General features: G+C 31.7%; 1 protein-coding gene across 1 annotated transcript in view; it reads right to left on the reverse strand.

Moving 5' to 3' along the window:
* rho-5 (rhomboid-5) overlaps positions 1-17886 on the reverse strand; it is a 134580-nt gene that overhangs the window by 23411 nt on the left and 93283 nt on the right. The window contains exons 6-7 of the mRNA XM_076417146.1: positions 16835-17467; positions 13346-13495 (exon numbers count right to left, since the gene is read on the reverse strand). Coding sequence (XP_076273261.1) covers positions 13346-13495; positions 16835-17467 — 783 coding nt within the window. The remainder of the gene's footprint in view (positions 1-13345; positions 13496-16834; positions 17468-17886) is intronic.

Below are 17886 nucleotides of genomic sequence, written 5' to 3' on the forward strand. Positions count from 1 at the left end.
ATTGAAATACACGAAGAATTGATATTCATCATCTGATCTGATCTGATATTTGATTTACTTCATATTCAGACAGTTTCCAGTTTCTACTTCATTCAAAATTTATGAGTTGGAAATATAAAATGAAATCCATGCGAAAAAATAAGAACTCAACATTCCATAACTCCTTAATTTTGAAGAAAAAATAAAACAACTACATAGATTAAGCCCAAATTATTAACCCAAAATTAGAAAGAGACATTTAATAAAGTGTAATACAATTTTATTTTCTTATTAGGCAGTTTAATTAATAAATAATACATAAAACGATGGTTTTCATGATTCATGATGAATAAACATAAAGCCTATATCATATTAATATAGTATTTCGTGCTGACATGTATTTTTATCAGATATCTCTATTGTTAAATATGCAAAGTATCAAATCAGTATCAACCTAACAATTAAATTCGTTGTTTTTTACACTTTTCTACAAAAATTAACAGTTCTCCATAATATATATTATTGAGTTATTCAGTGTATACAGACGCTATAATTTTATTGTTTGATTTGAAGGAATTTGCAACAATCACTTTTAGAAACTTATGGGGACGCTATTTACTTCGTATCCCAATTGTCGTGGGTTAGTCACAAAATAAAAAAAAAAAAATTGAACAAATCGATCGGCATATTGTTGCAAAAAAGACTATCAATAGTAATTAACACGCAGTTATGACAATGTTCGACCACCAGTTGCAAGAGGTATGAAGGATGCACTGTTGTAGCTCGTACAGGAACTTCTGAGGATATGTTACTTCACAACTATCTACGGATATGGCGGATTCTCCTGCATAGAATAAACCATATGGCCTTCTTTTTCTAATGGTGGTACATTCTTTTCGAGTGGATCGGTACAGTTGATCAAGTCAAAAAAACAACAAAACCTAGAATATTTAGATTTTGTGTTACATTAATTATTCTATAGTAATAATAATTAAATTGTTGTGTCATTCTTGGTGTTATAAAATACATTGGTTTTAAAATATGGAAGAACAAGGGTAAGTGCAGAATGTAAGGTTAAATTTTCTAAAAGTTATGAAATCCAAACAGCATCAATTTTGTTTATAGTGAGAATGTTAGCTACCAAATTTATAACACATCATTTTCAACGACATCGAATAGGTATCAACATATGCCAAAATTTAATAATAACAACAATAGAGAAGAAAATTATTCTTGTTGTGTTGGAAGTCATTAATGAGGTTTGTCCATCAAGAATAGTAGCAAAACTTGTAGTAACTGGTAATAATTAGACATTTATTTTAAACATAATATATTTTAGTAATGATTTAAATTTAATTTTATAGTTAAGATGTAGCTAGAATTTGTTGAGAGTGAAAGTTGAAGAATGTGAAAATCAGAGAAGAAGAAAGACAGCATTTTGCTAAGATTTAAGTACAGTATACAGTGATACTATTAAATAATTAAATTTGCTAACAAAAGTAGACCTAGATTAAATAAACAAAATATAAAACTATCAAGGACACCCTAATGATCTAATGACAAGGAAAATACAATGCGTTATTATATAAGAGTGTAGATAAATAAATTATTGTTTTGTAAAAATAATGATGTATTGACTGAGATTTTTTTTAGCTTAAAAGTACGATAATCCATTGATTTTAAGTTAGTAAATATATAATATGTTAATCGAAAGCTCTGGTAGTCAATCCTTTAATGTGGTTTATGGATCAAGAATAGTAGCGATCATAGTTGATCATATCTGGAGATTTTTGGGAGAATTTCACTGCTTTCATATATATTGCTGGCTTTTTTGTTTGGTTCTAACTATATTGCTGTTTTTTTATGGTTTGTGTATTTATATGGTTCTTGGAGTTCTTGTTAATTGTTCAAATATGCAAATTAGTTTAAATTTGTGTAAAATGTGTTATATCAAACATTTTACCATTTTGATTTACCTCCTGAACCGATTTACTTGATATTATTGATAATTGATTACTACTTGTTCACATTGATCAAGGAATGGATCGATGACTGGATTGTTACCAAATCAACACCGTTCTTTTGACACGGTATCGCCAACTTGCCAGGAAAGTTTTAGAAATTTTATAATAAAATAAATTATTAGAAAGCATACAAGCACCTGATAATTATAGCAAAAATATTAAATATAAATAGGATTGTTTCAATATTGAGAAAACAAAATTCTTCTAAAAGTAACTATTATCTAACATCTTGATTTGTTAGTACTTATTTGTTTCGTTTCAGGTAAATGATATATTTTATAAAAAACACAATACTTTTTACCAAAAGCATTAATTTTTAAATTTCGTAATTCTTTGACAAAAAACATCTTCTACCATCATTTAAGCTCGTAATATATAACACGAAATCACGTCACTTCGGAACTTTCGTCTCGTTGATATTCCGCATTGGCTTATTTTTTTTATTTCGGTAAAAATTATTTCCAGTCACGGCATAATCGGCCATGTTGTGTTAAACCTATATTTCACATCATCGTTGACAGAGCGACCACCCTTGCCATAAAAATGTGAAAATCGTCAGGCCATAAGCGATTTAAATGTCGAGGAAAGGTTGCTTGTAATTGGGGTAATTCTATTTATTGAACGTAACAATATTGCAGTTGAAAATGTACTTTATATAGATATATGAAAATAATGTTTCGTGAATACTTTTGTTTCATCTTTTCAACTTTTCTTTCATGTACTTTGAGTTTTAATCATTAATTAAAAAAAATTACATTTCTATTATTTATAGAATATCAAAAATATAAAAACCATTCATTTTTTTATGGTTAAAAATATAGCAATATTATTTTATGTTGTATTCTGAATCCAATATTTTGTGAAGGTGATATTAGAATGTTTTTTGAGGTTGAGCCATTTCTTCTGTCTACTTATCATCTTATGTTGTTTATAATTGATTAGGTTATTACTAATACCACTACGTACTCTTGATTTATTTTCTAGGGCAATTTTTAAAAGCATTTATTTGTTTATTACTATTTTACAAAAATATAAGATACCAAAAAATCTTAGAAACTTGAAATAATTTTTAAAGTGTTTCAGAATACTAATTACCAGCCTAAAAAATGTTTCATCAGTAGATGAAAAATATTGTTTTTTTTTTAATTTATTCTTGATTTTTTTTTTCTTGAGACCAACAAATCTAGAGAAAGCGATATTTATTTCCTGAATATGAAGAAACCAAGATTTTTTAGAGGTCAAAATAATAAATCTGAAATTATAACTAACATTTTCATAAATCCACGATACTTTCTTTGATTTTCAAAACAAACAAACAAGCTTATAAAGTATCGATATTTTTATCGACATATCGAAAAATATCACTATCAATTTTTTCCTCTCTCCTCCAGACCTCCATAACCTTCCATTTGAGGTTATTTTTTGGTCGTTGTAGTCCTGACATCGTTGAAACTATTAATACATTGTTTTAAATTTTCTTTTGGTCATCAGGGTAGTTAGTCTGTAATATACCGAAATATCAATATATTGTTTGGAATATCGAAAAGGTATCAAAACGAATATATCAAAAAAAATCTTTTTATTTAAATTTTGATAACATTTATAAATAGAATTTAAATATATCGAAATCGTTTTTTTTTTTAAATATCGAAAAGGTGCCTAAAGAGTGATATGTTTTCAACAAACATATATTGTACCATTCAATTACAACACATATGGAAAAGGTATCGAAGATCGATATTATTTAACAAATATTAAAGTATTGTTGAAATAAAAAACGTATTTATTCAAATATAATTCAAAACAAATGACTTTTGCTCTTCAGTAAAAAAAATAGAGATATATCGTTGTTTTCCGCACTGCAAACTCATATTTCACTCATACTCAGTTTGAACTTTAAGGAATGGGGTAATGAACAATGACATATTTACTCCTAATTTTTGTTGGAGGTAGTGCTAAGAGACTTTTTCTCCTTTTGCTGCTGTTTTTTGAAATCTTTTGAATGCTGTCTAGTGCGTCGTAACATGTAACCGAAAATTCTATTTGTATAGATACTGGTCGACACTGTTGTCAAATGTCTATAAAATTCGTTAAAACGTTTGAGCTAATAATTAGAGCTTATAAACCAGCAAACGTAAACCAAAGTGATAACATTGCGACGTATTGACATAAATTTTGATGAATTGTATTGGATAAACTATATATTGCGTTTTTAATGCATTAATTATTACTGTTTAGTTCTTATAAACTATTTTTAATATTATGGTCTTATATGGCTCCATATAAAAATATAATATTATAGGGTTTTATAACTACACAATAATTTCGAATTTAACAAATCCTTCTACGGTCGAGCGGATTTGTTTGGATTAACGGCGAAATGCAGAATACATATATATGTATTATGTTATGAATAACCGATCGATTCATTTAAATTTAAATCGAAAACGCTACGGGCTCGCTTTCGCATAAACTGTATTATAACGTTTCATATATTGCTGCTTATCGTGCCGTAAAATTATTTATAAAATATAAGTTACTTTAATAAAATATAGAAAGCTTCCCTTTACATTTGCCGTTTATTATAGTACTTAGAAAACAATCAGAACATTGTTGAAAATTTGCCTCGCTAATTGGATTGAAGAGAAATTAGATATACACATTGTCACTAGTGAATCTTTCAAAGTGCGTCCTCAGCAACAACTCAAGAACAATATGATTGGGATGAAGCGAATACGGGCAACCTTCTTCAAAACATCAGTGAAAATAATTAGAGGTTATAAATTTAGGTTATTAGGTTATAAACCGGCAAGCGTCGTTTTGACGCTTTGCTTGTTTTGGTAAATTTAAAAATCCCGGCTTAATCTTTGTGATTATTCTTATTGAAAATGCCGATAAATAGTTAGCTAGAAACAGATTACGTCTCTAATAAATATCTTCGAACATGAGCGGGGTAATGGGAATCGCTTCTTACCAGTAAAATGCGTTAGAGAGGTAAAAAATGGTATAATTACATATTAAGTTATTGGGGTTTTTATTGAAAAAAATTTTTGCACCTGCACTGAATATTAATATGGATCTCGTGACTAAAACCTTTCAAAAAGAAAAAAAACTCATATAATTTTGGATTCGTCGAAAATAACGTGTTTACATACGAAGCGGGTGACACTTCAAAATCACTTTGATATAGAAATATAACTTAATGCAATTATTTTAGAGATAGTTGTCTGGGAAGTATCCATAGAAAACTTAGGGATAGGCAGCTCTTTGAGGTGTCCTCCCTTCATACTTCATATATCTCACGGAGCTTCCAGAGATTAAAAAAATATATAATTTAATAATAAAGCACATAATAAAATTAAGTAAGATTTATTGTTTAAATTAATGTATAGACTTAGATATTTTAAAATGGAACATCAAGCCACCCTTGTAAATATTTGATTAAAACATTTGATTAGGTTTTGTTAATCACAAATTATTTTAATAATTCATTGCAGATATTTTGTTCTTATTCATTATTTGATTTGATTATTGTTCTTCACGCTGAAAGCAGAAACGGTTTCAGTCCTTGAGCAGAGTTAGTGTTTTCGCCCAAGTCCAAAAGCGACTAGCATGGAGGAATGAACCATAAGCTTTTGATCTGGTTTGAAAATCAGTTGTTAAAGAACTAGAAGCAATCATTAGTTATTGTTATTGACAATGCACCATGCCATGGTATTACAATGGTGGAAAACATCCTAACAAGAAGAATAAAGCCGTAATTAACGAATGGTTTGCATAATATAAATTATATTTGATAACATTTTTGTTCGATTATTTTATTTAGATTAGAATTTTGTTGCATGTCAAAGCCAAACTGAACTAAAACTGGGAGTTGATGCGGCAACATTGCGACGTTTTGACGTCACAAATTTAGATAACGTATGTACAAATCAACTTTGAATAGGCTATAACTAACATTACCAAACCCTACAATGAGAGTAAAAATAAAAAAACATACACTAAATTTTGCGATAGTCAATACTTTCTAGATCGTGATGATGTGAGTTCACTATTATTTTGAATAGACTATATTGTATATATTATAATAGTAATACTTTTAATTTACTTGAAAATAATAAATAAAACTATACAAAACAGTCATATTGTAAGTTATTGCAGTTCAACAAATTGCCTGGTTTAAAATAAAATAGCATTTTGAAGTAAATTAATAGTTTTTATGACTCAAATTCCTTCATTATACATACATACACTTTATTCAAACTTTTTTTTTGTACGTCAAGATGTTTAGAGTATTGCCTGCCGCAATTTGTAAATTTGTTTTAGAATAAGACAATATTTTCCTTCTCATTTTATTCTAGTTAAAAAGAGAGACAATGTTGTCTGATTACTTCGAACACGTAAACAAATGAGCCTGTCAAAGTCGTCCGGAAGTCAGACGTATGCAAAATTCTAGAAAGCAATATTGATAAGAGGTTATAATTCTAACCTAAAAACAATTGTGGCTGTATAATTAACAGCAGTTTTTAGATGTGCTGTAATGTTAAAATAAATTAAATTTGATAATATTTGTGTTCGATTATTTTATTTAGATTAGAATTTCGTTGTATGTCAAAGCCAAGTTGAACTAAAACTCAGAGTTGATGCGGCAACATTGCGACGTTTTGACGTCATAAATTTAGATGACGTATGTAAAAATATCTTTGAATAGACCATAACTAACATTACCAAACCCTAAAATGATTCGACATTCGACATCATGATGATGTGATTTAACTGTTATTTTGAATAATCTAAATAGACTAAAGACTACTTAAAATAATAAAAAAACCCACAGTCATATTGTAAGTTATTGCAGTTCAACAAATTGCCTGGTTTAAAATAAAATAGCATTTTGAAGTAAATTAATAGTTTTTATGACTCAAATTCCTTCATTATACATACATACACTTTATTCAAACTTTTTTTTTGTACGTCAAGATGTTTAGAGTATTGCCTGCCGCAATTTGTAAATTTGTTTTAGAATAAGACAATATTTTCCTTCTCATTTTATTCTAGTTAAAAAGAGATACAATGCTGTCTGATTACTTGGAACACGTAAACGAATGAGCCTGTCAAAGTCGTCCGGAAGTCAGACGTATGCAAAATTCTAGAAAGCAATACTGATAAGAGGTTATAATTCTAACCTAAAAATAATTGTGGCTGTATAATTAACTGCAGTTTTTAGATGTGCTGTAATGTTAAAATAAATTAGATTTGATAACATTTTTGTTCAATTATTTTATTTAGATTAGAATTTCGTTGTATGTCAAAGCCAAGTTGAACTAAAACTCAGAGTTGATGCGGCAACATTGCGACGTTTTGACGTCACAAATTTAGATGACGTATGTAAAAAATATCTTTAAATAGACTATAACTAACATTACCAAACCCTAAAATGATTCGACATTCGACATCATGATGATGTGATTTAACTGTTATTTTGAATAATCTAAATAGACTAAAGACTACTTAAAATAATAAATAAAACCCACAGTCATATTGTAAGTTATTGCAGTTCAACAAATCGCCTGGTTTAAAATAAAATAGCATTTTGAAGTAAATTAATAGTTTTTATGACTCAAATTCCTTCATTATACATATGGTCTATTCAAACTTTTTTTTGTACGTCAAGATGTTTAGTGTAATGCCTGCCGCAATTTGTAAATTTGTTTTAGAATAAGACAATATTTTCCTTCTCATTTTATTCTAGTTAAAAAGAGAAACAATGCTGTCTGATTACTTCAAACACGTAAACGAATGAGCCTGTCAAATCGTCCGGAAGTCAGACGTATGCAAAATTCTAGAAAGCAATACTGATAAGAGGTTATAATTCTAACCTAAAAATAATTGTGGCTGTATAATTAATAATTTTATTTAGATTAGAATTTCGTTGTATGTCAAAGCCAAGTTGAACTAAAACTCAGAGTTGATGCGGCAACATTGCGACGTTTTGACGTCACAAATTTAGATGACGTATGTAAAAAATAACTTTGAACAGACTATAGCTAACATTACTAAAATGATTCGACATTCGACATCGTGATGATGTGATTTAACTGTTATTTTGAATAATCTAAATAGACTAAAGACTACTTAAAATAATAAATAAAACCCACAGTCATATTGTAAGTTATTGCAGTTCAACAAATCATTTGGCTGAACCCTGAAATGATAAAAAAATACTCTAAAATAGTAAATTCCAAATAATAAAAAAGTAGTTCCTGTGTTAGTTGTGTTATTAAAAAAAGTCTGCTGTATCCCTTCCTACCAAACAGTTTGATTTACTCATTTTTCCTTTTTTATAATTCAAGTAGTCGACGTTACGTTTCGCCGTTTCAGAACGAAAACTTTTAATAAACCTCCCTCACAATTGCCGCGCCGCGTTCAAACAAAAATCTCCGCACATAAAGGGGCGTTCTGTTTGTTCGGCCTCTTATTTTGCTCATTAAATATCCACCATAATCCGGCACAATTAGTTCGTAGCAACAACACCGAAACTCCGAGAAGTGGGTGAAAAGTTCAGTCCGCGGTAAACAGTTCGACGTTTCCCGTCTCCAACTTTCCGTCCTAATCTCGGCGCCATCTTGATCTCCGTAATTATATCACTCCGTGTTTCTTTTTTCGGCCGCCGACGCCGAACTTTTTGACGTTTTCTCATTAAAAATTCGGCGGCGATTATCTCCGACATCGCCGGTCGGTAAACAAGAAATCAATTACGCAAGATGCGGATTTGTTTTTCGCCGATAGAGCGACGTCGTAAACCCACTATTAATGGGCGTTCTTTTGTTATTGCCCCCTTGTAGCTGTATTGATTTGTGATACGTAATCGTGCTTCTTATATAGACTAACCGAAGTAACAGTGAACATTTTTTTTATTAGTCTCTTAGAACGTCAACAATATTCCCGTGGGCAATAAGTATTATTATATGATTTCATTTATATGAATGCATTGGGATGAACTTTGAGTACTTCGCACTAACACTTTGAATCACACTCGTTATAGGTTCCAAAGGGATATCGCGCTGAATCAGTTTGTTGCACGCACAATATGGGACATTGACGATGACTCGCAACACTTTATTCTGGAACCTCTGGAGGATATCTATGTTAGATTTGCTAGTACTACCCCACAGTTCAATGCTATAGGTCCAAATGGACTTAAGTATTGACCTATACAGCAGAACCTTGTTATATCTAATGATAATTTATATTTATACCCTATCAGTCAATATATTTGGTTTAGTTTAAGCTGTTTGTGTTTTGTCACTATATGCTTTTTCTATGTCAAACGTCAATCAAATTGCATTCCCAAATGCTTGCGGAAGTTTATCATTATTCAATTTCACTGAGAGACATATTCTTCTACCAAGGGTGAATGTCACATCGGTAGATTTTGTCTCATTTGCATTGATACTCCAGCAGTGAACATACGTCATTAAGATGTTTAATGCATTGCCTGTCGTAATTTGTAGATTCGTTTTAGAATAAGACAATATTTTCTTTCTCATTTTATTCTAGTAAAAGAGATACAATGATGTCTCAAGAGGTCTAATGCAACTTCCATACATTGCTTGTAAAAGAATACAATATTTAAAATAATATAATAAAATTAAGGGAGATTTGTTATTTCATTTTATAGATATTTCAAAATAGAACATTAAGCCACCCTTGGAAAGACGCTAATAAAAAGACTGCAAAGATAACAAAAGCTCATGGAAAAAGGTAAGAGTTAGAATAACGTTTCATTAGGTCTTACAAATTATAATGTTTTTTAGTAATTCATTGTAAATATAATGTTCTTCCTGCTAGAAACAGGAATCCAACAAAAAGATCTCAATAAGTGGTCGGCAAAGGCTCTAATTAAGGAATCGTTTACAAAACATAAATTAAGTTTCAAAGAAACCATGTTAAAGACTGAAGTATTTCAAATTGTTACTTAGTAACTATAAATTGAATGTTTAATTGTTTTTTATATAACTTTTTTTAGAAAAGGGCCTGAAAAAAAGATGCACAGTATTTCAGATGGCTGAATAATATGGGTACTGAATGTAATATCTTCCTCATTATCGGTGCCTATGCAATCCAATCGAATTTTAATGAGATGTGGAGAGAATAGCGACATGCAGGTCGAGATAAATATACATTCAAGAACTGTCTGGAGATGTGGAAAGGAGTGTCTACAATAACAACCCTCGATTTTGATGAACTCCAACAGACAACATACAGAAGAACTTGACAAATGGTGGAATTGTGAACTAGTGGTAGATTGGAAATTAACAGCTTGGTTATTGATTTAGTAATGGCTCGGAATGTGACAGCAAGTGAATGATACTTTTTTGGATGTGGGATTATGATTCAATTTTGATAATACCAAGATAGTGTGATGTGAGTGGAAACAACTAAAGGTGTGTATACCGTGTGTATCTTTGTAATAATAACTAAATTACAAGGATAAACAGGGTTGTTTTCTTGAAACCAAAACCTCCCTCATTCATAATCCCGCCAGTTTTTTCACTCTCGCTTAAATTTGTTGGCCCAGTTAGCGGCTCATGAGTGCGCATTGTAGTGCGTGTGTTTCAATGCACTTGTGCGTATTTTGAATTTTCTGTGTTCATTCACCCCGAATACCTAGGTCTGTATCCATCATAATATATAGCCAATTGCAGTTTATAACAGGCTTTATCTTCTCCTTTAATTCTGGTTAAAAAAGAACGGTTTAAGAAGAATGCTGTCTTATAGTAATTACTATTTTCAGTCAAATGCACAGTTCGACTGTTTTGTTCAATTCGTGATGTGATGACCAAGATGAACGAATCCTTTCCTGTATAAATTGTGAGAAAGGAATGTAATTTTCTAAGTACATATTCCGTCACGTACTAACTTTAAGAAAGAAAAGGAAAAAAAATAACTGCTATTATTAATATGCAAATAATAACTTCATTTTAAATAAAGTAGAGTTACTTTTATATTTGAATGTTCTGTGTATCTCTAAAAAAGAGTAGAATCTTTCTATGGAATGGAATAATACCACATAAATGTTTTATCGTATCTTAATATGTTAATTGCTATTTTCAATATATATATATATATATATATATATATATATATATATATATATATATATAAATATAGACAATACAATAGAACTTAAACAAAACCTAACAACTAAAGATGTACAATAACCATAAATACTAAATAATAATTAAACATATACCTAATCATAGAAAAAAACTAATCCATGACACAATTAAAAATGATCGCACAATAACTAGTAGAGCTTTTTTAAATAAAGTAAATGTTTATTTATTATTGTACGGAAATATTTTTTAACAAAAATCGAGAGAGTAATAGAAATATTACTTATAATTGTCATAAAAACCACTCAAAAGTATTTTGCTATTTATCATTCGCAATTTTAATCTTTTTACCCTATTACATTAAAAATCTTGAAAAACATCTTTCCAAAATGTTGCTATATTGGTACACAATATATTGTTATTTACAAGAAAAATACCAAAAAAATCATAAAACTATATATATTACATATAAATCTATGTAAACATAAATTGGGTACTTTTTTGTGAAGGTCACGATAGGACGACAGAACGTTAAAAATCAGTCGAATGAAACTAGTAGAACCAAAAATATTAACCAAAAGTACACGACGGAAACAGCCGATTATAAATAGTAACAAAATCAGTCGGACCGAAAATAGCGACTGAAAACAGTCGACTGAAACAGTCACTGGTAAAAAGTAGTAAAATCAGTTGAACTAAAAGTAGTGACTGAAACAGTCGATAGTAAAAAGTAGTCAATTACTAAACAGTCGATTGTCGATTTCAGTCGATAGTTCCCAACACTAGTCATGACGTTATCACTTCTGATGACATGAGTTGAATGTTTTATTCTTTCTACTACGTATATGTGTATATATAATATTTGACATAAAACATTTGGTTGTACTAAACAGCAAGCCGGCAAGAGACGAGAAAACGAAAATGAGAAACCTGTCTAAAACAAATTTAATAAAGTGCATTTTGAGCTCGCGCCGATATTAAAATGCGGTCGTCGCCCGACGTAACGGCTGAAGTGACAGTTTCCGAATTTATATTTCGGAAAAGTAAAACGAAATCTATAAACGGGGATGCATATTTAAAACGATACGAAAATCAAATTACCGCTCGGCCTGGTTCAGTCATATTTGCGGTAATGTTGACGGGAATTTATTAAAGCGTTGTCCATGTAGATCCAATTTCCATAAAACTAAGCACCGATAAATATTTATTGTTTTTACATTATCATTATTTTGCTTTAAAAAGGCATCCATCCAGAAAAATCGATTTTTTTGCCCACCAGATAACTGCAACACGTAAGTAATAATTTAAATAAGTGGACCCAGATATAGGGAATAAAAGTTAACGAGAGTAAATCAGTGCATATTGAATTCGGAATTAGTAATCAGATAAATCAAAAGATGCTTCCAGAAATATGTAAGTGAAACAAGACCGGAAGAAGACAAATATTACTCGCTATGGACAGCAACTCGGAGATTTAAAAGACCAATTATTAGAGTACTGCCTATTAAAAATGATCAAAATGAATAGGTTCGACGCAAGGATGAAAAAGTTTAATTATTCGTAGAACATATGCTAACTTATTTAAATCGAATGATATAGAATCTACAATAGATAGAAATCATGTTTATCAGCCCGATGTAGCTGTAAACAAAAACTGATAAAAAAGTTCTGCATTTAGCTGGCATCTGCGTCTACTGTTTTATGCTTTAAAAGTAAGCGGGTGTTTAGAAAAACTTAACGCGATGTCCAGTGAAGAATTCAATTAATATGCAAACAACAAACAAATCTGCAGATATTGTGCTGTAACTTATTGTCTGTTTATACATTTTAAGATAATGCATATGAAAGAATGTGTAAGAATAGATCCAAAATATTCGCATCGAAACTATCGACATTTTGATATACACATTCTCCTCCATAATTATTTTCGCTTCATTTATGAAACATTGAACTTTCTCACTGTAGTTATTGGAAAACTACATCATCATACATGGCCTTGTGAAACTTGAGACCCACCCTGCTCTACTTTTATACATAAACTTAAGTTCCTATCCAGAATTTTTACATCCTAAATCCCAATCTAAAATGACTGGATAAACTACATTATAATCATCGCAGTATCGATAAGTTTCTGTCTAATTTTCGTGGTTCAATTCAATCACTTGACGACGAAGAGTTTGATATGAATTTGAATAAATTAACGAGTGGAGTAAATTGACGTACCTGGAAGCCATTCTTTTTCTTCGGTCGAGCCATCGTTGTTGTTCTTTGTCCTCGTTCTCCCCCACTCCGAAAAAGTTCGCTGTTTCCTTCTTTATATAGTTCTTGATTATTTCTTTTCTGCTGAGCGATCGATTTAATGGTGGTCTGTCCCTAGAAATGAAATGAAGTAATAAAAAAAATTTATCACCTGATAAAATACACATAATAAAAGAAGATACAAATATTGAAGCATGTAGTCTACACTTTTTGCTACAGTATAACTTTTTTTAATATAAAATTTCTGTAATAAAAATATTTTTTGGCCGGCTTGGTGGCGCAGTGGCAAAGGCAAAAGGACGGTCTTTCTACTGTTGCGATATCAGCGGGTTCGAATCCTATTGGGGCATGGTTGTAAATATGATCCCAGTCACGCCAGTAACCAGGCTTACCCAGCCGGATTGCAGACCGGATGTCTTCTGGGATGATTTCTAAGTTGATCACTCGACAGTCGGTAGGCTTAATGCCGAGGACAGTGGTTCGGAGCCCACGTTAAATAGTAGGCCCAGTTCAGATAAACCGATAGTTGGTAAAAGGAGATTTAAAATATGTAAAAAAAATTACACTTATAAATATTTCTTTATTCGTATGGGCTAAATATTGCAAAGAAAATAAAAATAGACTATCAGAAGCAAGCATGGAACAAACCATACATTGCTTGGTTGGGAATTTTTGCTATAATATATTATTATTAGGTGACTATATGTATTATGATTGTTCAATCGATATTGAATAAGCCATTTATTAAGAAACCTTTGGATGGGCTTCGGAATGCGCTATGTCTAGGCGCGGAAGAATTTCCAATTCAATGGTTGGTAGAGATCTGCACTAAGAGATTCATTCGGTTTTTATAGTTTGTAATATATCACACCGTAATATATCACCACCGCTTCTTCTTCTGTGTCCATATCGATGGCTCTTTTGAACCAACCCATAATTTTTTGCACTTAGAATAACTATGCTAAGGTTAATTTTCATCATTAGTAACAATAAACTATAGAAAATTTATTCTTTTGTCTGTAAAAAATGAAATCGCGATATTGAAGTGGTTAGAAATGGGATATAATATAAATTAATAGTCAATTCGTGTGGTACTCCTTTTCTTTCCTTTTAGATCTCTCCCATCACATCACATCACATCTGAAAACAATTGACTCATCAAGTGATAAGTTATCTGAAAGTTTTTTAAGACTTTGAACCGGGTTTTCGTTCAATAAGTCTTGCAATGAATTGTCTTTGAACATGTTTTATTCTGAAGGTCGATTTTTATCATTAGCTACAAAATCACCACTTTGAAACCGTTGTAACCAAAACCGGTAATTAGGAAACCATCACTAGAAGTTTTCAAAAGTTTTTGATGGGCGTAGTAGATTTTCTCCAAGAAAATTCCTTCAAATCAATGCAAAAAAATGCCATTAAAACATTTCTGTCCCATAACGCCTATACACTATTGCGAAAAATCATAACAGATAGAGTGCAGATAGTCACAGGAAGCAAGCCAATTACGAGACACTTACTTAGCATTAGAAATATAGGAATTTTGTTGGTTTTTGAAGTTCTGGTACATTATTTTTATTCATATTGTTCATTATTTTCAATAATTGTTAATAATAATAGATATTTTTATTCTATGATACATACTATCTGGTGTTTGCAGAAGAATAACTGTGTTTGTTGCAACGTAATTACATTTATCTATATTTAAGAAGATTAAGTTATTTTAAGTTTAGGAAAAATATAATGTCTCTTGATTTTGTAATTTGGGGGTCTGAATTATTGGGATGAAAATAATTATGACTTAACATAATAAACAATATCGTATTGTATCGAATGTTTGGTGAGGCCAGGTCATTGTAGGAAAGGTTCTGCGGTACATGGAAAACACATGGCTAATAAAAAGGCATGTCGTATCGGCTTGTTGTCGAGTGCTTCGGATAATGAGGGTAATAATGGCAGATACCAGGGGTATAGGAAGGATATAAGAAGTTAGACTTCTTAGAAAATCCCTTATAGTGGCCATAACCTTAAAACTCCACGCACGTGTTCCAATCCTGCGAAAAGGTCTAGCTGGAAGAGTTTCCCTGATCCGATAACTTGAACGAATCAGGATACATAAAATGATCTCTTGAACAAAGCTTCTCAGTCACCACCAAGCACCCGAAGGAGAAACTTCAACTATAAAACATAACGCATCCATAGTGAACAACAATATTTAGCCAGAACAGAGAGTAACAATAAAATTTAGGTAGAACAAAGAGTGGAAGTGAAGAATTACAGAATAAGTCAGAACAGATCAAGGTCGGAGAAGTAAGAAGTGGAGAATCAAGATTTAGCAAGAACAGAGAGTGAGAAGGAGGGTAAGAACAGAACGAAGAGTGGATGTCAAGAATCAAGAACAGTCAAGAAGTGTTAAAAGTTAGTTAGAACAATGGGTGAGAATTAGAATTACTTAAAGAACATGAATTAATAAACAGTCAGTATGAGAAACTCGATAAGAATGAATTAAAATTGGAGTAGTAAAATTTTTATATATCGTTTATATAATCATCTGTTGGGTCCAATGACGGAATCGGTATTAGTCAAACCAGACATACGAGATTTATTAAGTCATTTTAATTTACTTCATAATTATTTTCACCATTATATAATGGTTTCATATTATTTCTATTTTACTGGCTCCATTTTGGCATTTTTTACATTATTAATTTTAATAAACAAACTCGTCTTTGTGAATTAATTTACGCCAAGAAGAGCTTTTTTTCTAGATTTAAGATGATCAGTTAGAACCAAATGGTTTTTTGCTGATATCACTTCGGGTTTATGAAAGTTGGGTTTTGCGAGCGACAAAGACCCTAGGATACAACTGGGATTGACGTATTGGTTGACGTTTGACTACCGATATTGTTGCATGGGTAGGGAACTGATCAGCTGATTTTCATGGTGTAAGGGGCCAAGGAAGAACATCACACTGAGCATGTTCGTGAAGCTTTTCACGAACGGGATGGCTGATTCTAAATGGGTGTTTGCATTCCTCATAAACCATGGGGCATTGACAAACGCGCGGACTTTTTTGAATTGGAACAGCTGGAGTAATGCAAGTTGTCTCTTAGAGACGTACCTGTACCATACCTGTGTTACGTAAAGGTAGATTGAACCGACCAGCATTTTATTCAAAGTCGCTTTTTGGGGGATTAGGATTTTTCTGCAGAAGTGTGGGAATAGGATGCTGTAACATATACGTCACTGCCTTTGCAAATCTCGTGCTGAATTTGGGTTGATCATTGAGACCTGCGGTTGAATTGGAGATCGAGGTAATGGTATATTCTAGAGAAGCAAAGAAGAAAGAACATTTCTTTAACAACTCAACAGATGTCTGAGAGTTTAGCAAAAAATTGATATACTGTCTGGTCTGTACAAGAGAATGATGTTGAAAGACTACTTAAAATATTTTACCTTGGTCTTCTTTCACTTTGACTGTAGTTTATCCGTTTATTCCCACTAACTCTATCCGTCGTTTCAATCCTTTGCGCACCACCTCTAACTTCCTGTGACGAGGAAGCTGGCATTGATATTGTTCTTTGTATCGTTACACCTCTATTTGTCGATGTAGAAGCGCCTTGAGCCAATGCATGAGCATTTTGCGCAGCTGTCGATGGAATAGGTTGGGCTGTAGGGGGTGTATGAATGTTCTGCACGTTGCTTCGCGCTGCGACACTGCTCTGCGGTGGAGCAGTGCTCTGTAAGTTTGGCGGAGTGGATGGCAACAACTGACTGGTAGAAGCTCCATTCTGATTATGTCTTAAACGCAGACTATTGTCGTCGAGCTGTTGCGATTGTGTGGATCGGCGATCCTCGGTGGAGGCGCTTAGACTGATGCTGGACTGGTCAGTTCCGGAGCTGGACAAGGCCGCGGTAGGAGTTAATGAACGTTGATTGGTCGGCGTGATGCTCCTGCTGGTCTGCACGTGGCGAGGCGTTAGTTGAGCTGTGCTCGGAGCTGGGTCATTTTGAAGCGAATGGTGTTGCTGCGTTTGCTGTACCGCTGCCTGTAAAGACTGTTGCTGGCTGTTTGGGGTGGATGACCGCCTGAAACAAAATAATAAAAGCAATTAACAATTGTAAATTTAAATTGCTTTTGACTTTGTGAATGATATATAATATCTAGCAAAAATAACTGTATATACAGAATGATGAAACTACTAAACATATATATTTCCAATTATATTATATTGTGTCAATTATGAAGTTAAATCAATAATACTGATATTCTAAGAAATCGGTCTAGTATCAGGTGACGCGATATAGTGAGTGATGCGTTTAGAGGACGTTGAATTGTTTTTGTTATATCATATGATAACACATGGCTTTATTAACAGTAATAAATTGCCTTTATTTGGTACGTTAAACATACAACAATATAAAGAAAAAACATTTTTGGTTCCATTAAAACGATTAAATTTCGCTGCTGAAAAAGTATACTTACGGGAAAGTCGGTGCAGAACCCA

The sequence above is a fragment of the Rhynchophorus ferrugineus genome, unplaced genomic scaffold, assembly GCF_030347505.1.
Source record: "Rhynchophorus ferrugineus isolate W39M unplaced genomic scaffold, kcgeb_rfMv2 rfM1, whole genome shotgun sequence".
Taxonomy (NCBI): Eukaryota; Metazoa; Arthropoda; class Insecta; order Coleoptera; family Curculionidae; genus Rhynchophorus; species Rhynchophorus ferrugineus.